Source organism: Caenorhabditis briggsae (genome assembly GCF_000004555.2).
Source record: "Caenorhabditis briggsae complete genome, chrX, whole genome shotgun sequence".
Taxonomy (NCBI): domain Eukaryota; kingdom Metazoa; phylum Nematoda; class Chromadorea; order Rhabditida; family Rhabditidae; genus Caenorhabditis; species Caenorhabditis briggsae.
The window spans coordinates 9,853,070-9,863,089 of record NC_013491.2 but is presented as its reverse complement, the minus strand read 5'-3'; the positions used below and the strand labels follow the sequence as shown (position 1 = coordinate 9,863,089).

Genomic DNA, 10,020 nt, shown 5'->3' with positions numbered 1-10,020 from the left:
TATTATGCAGGTATTACATCCAGTTGGATTCTTTCTTCTCTTCTTCGGTAGTCAAAATTTCAGTCTCTGGTGCTTCAACAATAGTGGTAGGTACTTGTAGATTAACTGTTTTTGAGTTCGTATTCTTTCTCTCTGGGACTTCATTATCATCAAGATACAGTGCACTCAAAGCATTTGCTTCTATCATTCTCGACTTTCTTCTTTCCATTTGGTTCATGAAGAGCCTTTTGGGTTGATCGGTTTCTCCAACACTTCCACTTCTATCATATACCGAAGCGAGCTGTTCCAATGACACTGAAAATGGGGGATGGATTGAAGTTTTATGAATATTCAAGTTTCAACGTACTTTCTGGATGAACACTCATGATTCGATTCTTTCTTCCCACTGGAAGGTGTTTGCTATGGTTTACTTTGGTATCTGGTGCCGATTCAAAATCATGCCATCCATGACCATAAGCATGAAGTGGGTAGGCTGATTCTCCGTGTTTATAAATGTCCAATCCATTAATCTCAACCTCCTCAGACACGCGGAGTTTGCCAATCTTCTTCAAAAGTCCGAAAATCGGCCACATCCAAAGAATCGACCATGTCACAATTGCCAACGCGCAGACCCATTGCCAACCAAGTTGCTGAAAAATCGAAATCTTATTCTGAGAATCCGTACAAAAATCGTACTGCAAAAGCTTGAGCAATTTGATCACCACCATCTGTAGCACCACCAATAGTATTTCCAATAGCGTAGACAACTCCATCATGTCCAATTATAGCAACAGAGGTGAGTCCCCAGAAACCGCCACCAGCATGAACAGCAAAGGCGTCAAGTGGATCGTCGATTCTCCATCTGAAAATTGTATTTGAAAAGTGTTTTTCTTCCTTTTTTGGCACTATTACCTAATCATAACCTTGCTAAGAGTTAAATAAATAAGTCCAGCTCCAACTCCAACAAAGATACATGCCCATGGCTCCATTTTATTACATCCGGCACACGAAGAAACCATTCCAGCGAGACAGGCGTTAATGGTAAGAAGGAGGGTCCATTTTCCATGGTACAAGTAGTGAGCAATAAGGTAGGTCAACGCAGCGAACGCCCCACTCAGAATTGTATTAACCATTGCCAATGCAACAATATGTCCCTCTCCAGGTTTTACGATGTCAGCCATGGATCCTCCGTTGAAAGCAAGGAAACCAAACATCAAAATGAATCCTCCCAAAGCGGCGAACTATAAAAGTCACATTTGATCTCCTTTAGAGTGCAAAAACTGTCAATTAGACCGTTTTTAAATGTTCTTAATATTATAATGCCGACTCTCCATTTTTCCATGTTTTCTCATCAAAATCAAACAATCAAAAAAATCAAACGATTATGAAAACGGGGCATTTTTAGAAAAATTGTTATCACCGATTCAGTATTTTCTATTTTCTATTTTCTTGAACTGATAATAAATTCATTAACCGTTGCTCCCGCATTGATCAATTTTTGATATCGCTACTCACCGGAACCGAGTGACCAAGAATCTCATCAGACTCGTCATCCTCGTCTTCTGGGAATCTTCCAATTCTGGGACCGATGATGTATGCGGCCAAGAACGAGATGGATCCACCGCAAAGATGGACAACTCCAGAACCGGCAAAGTCCTGAAAGAAATTAACGAAAACTTCCTTGTTGCTAACTGTCACATTTACTAACGTCATAATGAGTGTTTACAACTCCGCTTGTGATTCCAAGAGCCATCCATCCCTTTGGATGCCATCCCCAATGGGTAAGAATTGGGTAGACAAGAGCTAAAATATCAACTATACGTTGATGTCTACGTTTTGTTTAGGTCTAACTTGAGATAACCGAACAATATGTGATGTAATTCGCGAATTCGCATCGCTCAGCAACCGCTCCCGACACAATTGTTGCTGACGTCGCGGCGAACACGTATTGGAAGAAGAATCTGGAAAAACACAAAAATAGAGATAATCTCGCTATAGTTATCCTTTCTTTTATCTATTGTTGCTCATCTGCAGAAGTCTTTGGGTTTTTGAGACCAAGTGAGAGAATGTACTAATCGTCTCAAATTAAGATAATGCCGCCGAGGAAATCGCCGAGGAAAAATCCAAAGAGGCTTATTATGATAACGCGCTTTCGTATCAGTTTGAGTTTGTCACTATATTGTTTCGGTTCTCTGCACTTTTGATTTCTTATGACTACATGAAAACATTCAAAACATCAGATTCGTTCGAGAACATTGCGTTTCCCTAGGAATTTAAACATCTGGCTGATCTCTTGAATTCCTAAACATGGATTCTCACTTTGGATAATTTGAGAAATTGGCCAAGAAGAACTGTGAGTATCCTACGAACAACCCGATTGTGTTATTTGGGCAGTCTCCAAACGCCAGCGCCCATCCAAGTGCCCAATATCCAACGATTGCAATACCTAGAAAACAAAAAACAACATTTTGATCTCTGGATTTTAAATTTCAATGTCACATTCTTGCTAATGTGAGAGACTTACACGAATCCAGCAGATTTTTGATCAAAATGTTGGTAGTGTTTTTGCTACGCACTGCACCTGCTTCAAGAAACGCGAAACCGCACTGCATGACTAAAATAAGGATCGAACGTAAAGGTCATTTGACTCATATTGGAACTTACGAAAAATGATAAGCGACATGGAGCACAAGAAGAATGCGTTGTCGTTTTCAGAAAAGTCCTCTTTCATTTCGTCGATTTCCTGTTGCAGCATTATTATCTGCGCGGTATAGTTAGGTGCTGCTGCCATGTTGGGTCTGTAAAAGTGATTTTGTAATGTTCCCTTTAAAAGCAGAAAAGGAGAATGGGAGAGCAGTGAAGAATGGTTAGGCACAACCTGACAACTCAGTTTGCACCTAAAAAATATGTCTTATCGACGCTACGGTACGTCTGAAAATAATAAAATAGAGAATGGTCATAAAAATCCATAAACCGACAATCTCTTTTATGGCACTCCTTAATAGCTCTGCCAATGTTGCAACGTTTTTGGAGTGAGATGATGTTTGGAACCATTGCACCGTCGAGTGCGAAGAGTTGCGCCAAACCGAGCTCCGAGAAAAATTGGTTATGATTTTTCTGTTATCACTTAAACAGTCGGTTGGTTATCTATCGGAATTTACACCCTGCTGTCCACTTATTCTTAAGACCAAACAATCGGAAATTAGTGAGAAAAAAGGGGGCGGTTTGATGCTTTGAGCTTCGAACTCGTTACTGATAAGCAGACCAATTCTGTACTAGGTACTAGTTATCTGACGCAATTATTTGGTGGCTCTCTGTGTTGCTCTGTAGTTCCGGAGTTCAAACGCCCTCACGTGTAGTTGTTTCTAAATTTAGCAATTTGTAGTAGGTGGTTTTTATTTTCATTTAGTAGGTGGTCAGTTTTTTTTCGGTTGACAGAATCTTAGCCAAGTTTTTGCAGAACTTTAAAAAAGTAAAGTATAAGAAAAATCGTTTTTGCTTGATTGAACCTAAGATATAAAGTTGTATTTTTTTAGAATATTTTATTCATAGAAATTGGACCTTTAAAAATTTTCTAAGTTACTCGAATTTAGAAAGCGGAATTTTCTGGGCTTTTTTTTCTGGGCTAGTCAGACTTGTCAATTTTCGAGCCGGGTCAGGGCCAGTTCGAAAAAATTCTTGAGCAAAATGAGTTGAAATACCCCACCCTTGACTTATCGAACCTTTTAAATTTATCGAACCTTTGGAATTTCATGAATATTTCTTAAAAAATTCCAAAAATTTCCGAAAACTTCAAAACTTTGAAATTTCAGAATATGAGCCCAGACCGACACAGTTCTTAACAAATATGCCTCTAGCCTCAAATGGAGGGGGCCCATAGGTAAAAATGTGGATTAAGTTAAGATTTACCTATTTTTCTAGTTTTTCGAATGTTTCTATAAAAATTTCGTACTTTGCGCTTGTTTCCACAAAAATTTGTCACTTCAAAAAATTTCAGTTTAGGCCGGTTTTTTGTATGAATAACACTATTTTTTCCATTGTAACTGTGTAATTTGAAGTTATTCAGCTAGTTTCAGATTTTTCCAGGCGCAGTAACAAAAAAATAGACAAAAAATATGCAAAAAATGACATAAACTGAAATTTTCAAAAAATTATGAAAAGTGTTCAAAGTTCGAAATTTTAATGGTTCGAAATTTTATTGGTGAATCTTAACTTAGTCTACATTTTTACCTATGCCCCCCCCCCTTTTTTCATGGGCCCTCCTTGTCATAAAGAGGCATTTTTTACATATCCCTGTGTATCATAACAACACTTGATATTATCATATTTTGTCAATACCATCAGACATTTAGCAGAAGAAGATTTGAACTCGATATTAACAGTTTTGAGCCAGATAATACCCTAATCGGATAGTCTATTTTTTCGCTCAGCGACATTTCCAGCTCGTCAATGTTTACCAACTTCTCAAAGATCTGAAATGGAGATCAAAAGTATAAGAAATCCAGTGCAGACTTATTTTCCACCTAGACTTTACGCATTTTCTATTGTTTCGTTGGTTAACACATGTCAGAAATCATAAAAATGTCTGGGTGCGATTACATAGAAAACATTTTGAACTGCTAGTCACCATGTGTTTTGTCTCCACTTTCCAGGAAGTTACGGTGATATGGATAGCAATTTTTTCATGTTAGTCACTCAGTGTTGTAACATCTGCCCCCGAGAAACATTTCAAAACTATACACTCATTGTACCCAACAACGACGCGTAAAAAACTTCCCGGTGAAAACACTGAAACAAAATTTCTACTTCTTTAGCAAATGCCAATGTCTGCAACTGAAAAATGTCGAAAAAGTTTGTGTGATCTCGAGTTATTTTGGGCGTTACATTTACAACCATCAGATCACCTGCTAGAGCAAAAATTTGTGTTGTGCGTTTCATGAAGTGAAGTGCCCCGTATCAAAAACAATTGCTCATAATCATAATTATGCTAGACAAATCTGAAAATTTCAAAAACATGACAGAACACAATGGAAACGGTTGATCATTTATTCCGGAACGATAATAACGAATCGATTAACAAAATTACGATTGTGTGTGAGTGGAGGGATACAAAATACACGGTTGATGCAAAAAAGGTTCAGAATGAGTGATGAGTAAAAGTAAGAGGAGTGATAAATATAGGAACATATGTTTATTTAACTATTTTGCAAGGAATGGTAGATCCACCTGATGGTATGATCTTCAAAGTTTCTAGAAATGTTTTTCTTGTTGGTTCCATATTTTCCAACAGACAAACAATAAGCGAGACAAAAGAAAATATGTGATTTAAAGAATAAGTAAATGGGGCCGTTAGGGGTGAAGTGATGATTCAGATTCGTCGCCGTCTCTCCTTGATGTCATCCAGCGTTTGCACGTCTTCGCTGTACAGTGGAACTGGGGCTGTTGGCTCGACAGACTGAACTGGCTTCTTGGCTGAGAAAATCTTCATGCATGACTGGAATCGCTCGTTACGGAAACAGTTATTACGGCACTCGACACGGGTGTTTGGAGCAAAGTGTGAGTGGAGTTCGTGGCACAGGTGACAAATTCGGTCCATGATCGTGTGCACCATTTCGAATTCTTGTGGAGCACAGTCCTGCAAACAAAAAGTTGTGATATTTGGTCAAAGAGAGAGAGAGAGAGAGGAGAACAGCTGATATTTAATGGATGGCTAAAGAGGACATCGTCACTTGAACTCTTACCATGTCATCGATGTAGGTACGCTTGACTCGATGCTTAGTCTTTATGTGATGAAGTTCTTGGGGCTGAAATTTTCTATTGCTTGTTAGTCAGACAACCTAGTTGAACTTACAATGTCTTGAAAGTGATTCAGTGCTGGCATCGGTCCTACAGAAGCACAGTCGACCGCCAAAAGGCAAGACAGGACAGCGAGAAAAGCGCACTTGGAAATTGCACACATTTTTTCAAACACAAGGGGGCCCTCGTTTGTAGGTTGCTGGAAAAATGGAAAAAGATAATAATTGCATAATTAAGTGAGAGAAAAGGGGTCCAAATTTAGAGAGTAGAAATGATGCAAACGTTACTGAAAAGGATACGCTCTCTCTGGAGAGTCACTAATTGGTCTCTTTTTATATCGAGGAAGCTGGGATGCAGACAGTGTTCGTAACAAGATAAGAAGATAAAAAACAGATTAGATCTTGGCATTTTGGGATAAACAGAGCGAGGAAGAAATCACTCTACTATTTATTGCTGATTGGATTTTGGAAGCTCAATCATCAGAAAACAAGGGGTGGGGTTAAACAACCGATGCAGAGAGAAAGCTGTTTCTATTTTCTAAGAAGTTGATTTTTAGAAGTAAAGTTTGAATATTTGAAATGATTCTAAGAATATTTAGTTTCCAGGAGGAGAGGCTATATATGATACATGAGAATCAGAGCGTTCATAGAAACGTTTCTACTCAGGCTTCATGAAAACCGAAAAACATCTGGGAAAGCATGAGCTTGGGAAGCTCCACCAAGCAAGAATGAACCTTCTTCGTGCCACAATCCGACACTTTTGAATCAGACCAGAACAGGGGCGGTTCCATTTGACGCCGCCTACCCATTCATACGTTGTCGCCGCACACGCTCTACGTAACACCGGCTCTTTTTCACCTGGACAGAATGCAAAAAAAAAACTCTCGGAGAGCCGTTACAGAATCGGGATTAGACTTAGTGTGAGAGGAAAGCGAGGGAGAAACGAAGTGCAACGGTTTTATAGAACTCATTGGATATTCTGACGGCCTGTGAGGTGGCAGGAAGTGGCATTTTTTTGGGGTGAGAATGAGTATTTTGGAAACTTCATCAACGTAAACAATCACCTGGATGGATGGATGAGTATGATGTTAGAAATCTATTATGGAACAAATGTTTGAAAACATTGAGGCGGAATAAAATATCTGAGTGGCATTCTTAACATCAAGACTAAATTTCTTATAATGTCATCTGTTGTCACTTGTCAAAAACACGTCGAATAAGGAACCTCAACACCTTCTTAACCCAGATTTTAAGGAAAATTTACGTTGAGGTTATCCTATCTAGACACTTTCGAAAAATTTAAAATTTGCTCAGCCGAGTTATATCAGTTTCAGTTCCAAAACGCTTTTTGCAAAACAGCAATTTCCAAAAACGATGTTCTCAACTTCAGGACATCCTAGAAAATAAAATTCGTTGTGTTGCTTAGAATTAAACGATATTTTTCAAATTTACGAACTTTTCTCCACTTGGATGTATTTGAAAATTGAAAAACTTCAAAGAATCGTCAGGAATATGAAATCTTGTCAAATGAGCATAGCGCAACAAGTTTCTTGTTCTGAAACGTTCTAAAAGAGTCGTATTTGCAATTTGCTGTTTTGACACTGAAAACGCTATTCTTAGTACTGAAACGGATATAACTCGGCTGAAACTGGTGAGCGGATTCTAAAATTTCCAAAGTTTCCTAGATAAGATGCCTTAACCTATCCTGAAACTTCCATTAAACTTTATATTTAAGAGGTATTGAGGTTCCTTTGTAAATTTGAAAATTGTTGCTAGATCAAAAATTCACCGTTAAAACTACATAGAACAAAAACAAGCAAAATATTGAGATAACTAAAAATCCGTAATAGGAATCTTCATTTCTAATAAGTGTCTTCTGTTTTTGCTAGATTCATTATGGGCCCACGAGTCTCAATGGAATTGAATTGGCGGCGGTAAAATTCAATATTCCCGCCTACCGCCAGGAAACGAAAACAAAGGAACACAGGGGTAACTGTAGGATTGAACTGAACAAATGGATTTGTTTTGTTTTGTTTTGTTTTGGCATCCATGGAAAAAAACTACAGTACTCTACTTGTCAAGAGAAAACAACTACTCACCTTTTTAGTCGGAGTAAAGTACAAATATTAGGTTGGCGGGAAAGTCTTTGTCACTTTTTCAATAGTTTATTTCTCAAAGAAAAAATAACCGAATAATTAATTATATTGTCCATCATTATCAACAACATGTCTCCAACGTTCCCTCAATTTATGGATTCCATTGCGGTAGAATCCAGCCGGGCGTGAGGCAAAGTATTGTTTGAGTGCCGCTTCGACCGCTCCACGGGAATTGAAGCTTCTTCCTTCGAAGGCACGTGTCATATCGCCAAATAACCAATGGTCGGAAGGAGCAAGATCAGGAGAATACGGGGGGTGAGGGAGAACATTCCATCCATATCCCATGCTTCACTTGTTTCGAAACATGTGGGCGAGCGTTATCATGTTGATAGTACACTTTCTTGTCTTTCAGGGCCGAACGGTCGACTGCTTTCTTGAGGTTTCGTAGTTGAGTAGTGTAGAGGTCTCCAGTTATTGTTTTGCCCTCGGGCAGAAGTTCCCAGTAGATGGGGCCGTCCACTCCCCACCACACAGAGAGCATAACTTTTTTCGGATGAAGGTCGGGTTTGGGGACATCCTGTGGGCTCTCTCCTTCTCCAACCCACTGGGATTTCCTGTGGTGATTATCGTAGAAGACCCACTTCTCATCTCCGGTTATTAGCCGGTCCAGCCATCGATCGCCCGCGTGGAGAGTGAGAAGAGTAATCGAATCGTCGACTCGGCGGTCAAGGTTGGCTTGAGTCAGGTGATGACGTATGAATCGACCAAAAAGTTTTCTCATTCCAAGAGACTTCAAACCTTCAAGGACTGTGCTATGGTGAACTCCGAATGTGACAGCTAGTTCACGGCTAGATTGAAATGGATCCGATTGCAATGCGTGCTTCAGCTTGTCCAAATCCAACTCACGGGGTCTCCCAGAGCGATCCTTTTCATCGAGCGAGAAGTCATCTTTTTCGAAACGATGGAACCAATTGCGAATAGTATTGTAGTGAGGGGCATGTGTGTTGCACACATTCTTCAAGAAAGTTTCCGAATCCTTCATCGTGGTGTGAGATAGGAAGAGGTAAATCAAAACATGTCTGATGTGAATAGCAGTGGGAACAAACATATCGTTTCAATTACAGATGAGGAGCAGAGAAGGAAATGGGGACTTGTTTATATGGAAGGTTCTTATCACCTTGTTATTCACTAGAGTCGATATCATACACAGCCTCCATATACGAGAACAGTGATTAAACAAACAGAGTGACAAAGACTTTCCCGCCAACCTAATAATATTGCACTGCAAAAATAATAATAAAATCAAGAATTTCGGTGCTTCACTGATGCTAAACGACTTCAAAAATAGCTGTTTTGGTTTTGGCCCCTCGTCTAGATTTGATTTTGAGGATTCGAATCTGCGGTCAAATTCGAATAACAATAGGAAGCCATTTAAAATAAGAAATTTCTACAACTCCTCTTTCAAAACACGTGATGTAATAGGGCCCAAGAACTAAAAATGAGGATTCTGTGCTTCGTTTTCCGATATCTGGCTCAGTTTTGAAAATTGTTTTCGTTCTAACTAGCACAGAACAAATCACAATGTGACTGATTGACAAATTGAAGCCGTTGTATTTTTTTGTCGTTTTGTCGGACCATGCAGGAAACAATATTTATCACAAAAAAAGAAGGCAACATTAGAAAATAGTGAAATGACGTCAGGGTGGAAATAATGAGTTTCAAAAAAGAAACGAAAAGTTAAATGCGGAGTCACAATAAAGACTTCTAGGATCAATTGCAATTGAGTGTTGGGTTTTTAAGGCTACGTTTTTTTTTATATTGAAGCTATTGCAACACGACAAGTAAAGTAGATTCAGGGTCGATTTTTTTGGGTTGTCCACCAGTTTCTAAGATTGCAGTAAATAAACAATGTCATAAAAAGAAGAAGCACTTAAAATTATTAAGCGGATATTAAATTACAAGCAGGAAGAATTATGTACAAGGATGTTTGCAAGATTATCATGAAAAGCTGGGTAACACGCTCGAAAAGGGGAAAAGAAAATCGTCTGTAGGTTTTGATCGGCTTTGGATTTAAAAATATTGAAATTTTGATACTGATTTGGGTAGAGAGCTCACTTGATTTTTGGTAGTTCGAAGGGATTGATTTTGGG

At 38.9% G+C, this 10,020-nt stretch overlaps 2 protein-coding genes across 2 annotated transcripts; both read right to left on the bottom strand.

The window, feature by feature from the left end:
- Nucleotides 1-13: 13 nt before the first annotated feature.
- Cbr-amt-4.1 lies at nt 14-2,770 on the bottom strand (the record flags this gene model as incomplete). Its single annotated transcript, XM_002644510.2, has 10 exons — nt 14-294; nt 347-629; nt 676-841; nt 892-1,220; nt 1,495-1,635; nt 1,688-1,782; nt 1,831-1,940; nt 2,299-2,425; nt 2,504-2,593; nt 2,644-2,770. The coding sequence occupies 10 exons, from the start codon at nt 2,768-2,770 to the stop codon at nt 14-16; spliced, it is 1,749 nt and encodes a 582-aa protein (XP_002644556.2).
- Nucleotides 2,771-5,347: 2,577 nt separating this feature from the next.
- On the bottom strand, nt 5,348-5,938 carry CBG14491 (the record flags this gene model as incomplete). Its single annotated transcript, XM_002644509.1, has 3 exons — nt 5,348-5,614; nt 5,721-5,783; nt 5,831-5,938. The coding sequence occupies 3 exons, from the start codon at nt 5,936-5,938 to the stop codon at nt 5,348-5,350; spliced, it is 438 nt and encodes a 145-aa protein (XP_002644555.1).
- Nucleotides 5,939-10,020: the final 4,082 nt, after the last annotated feature.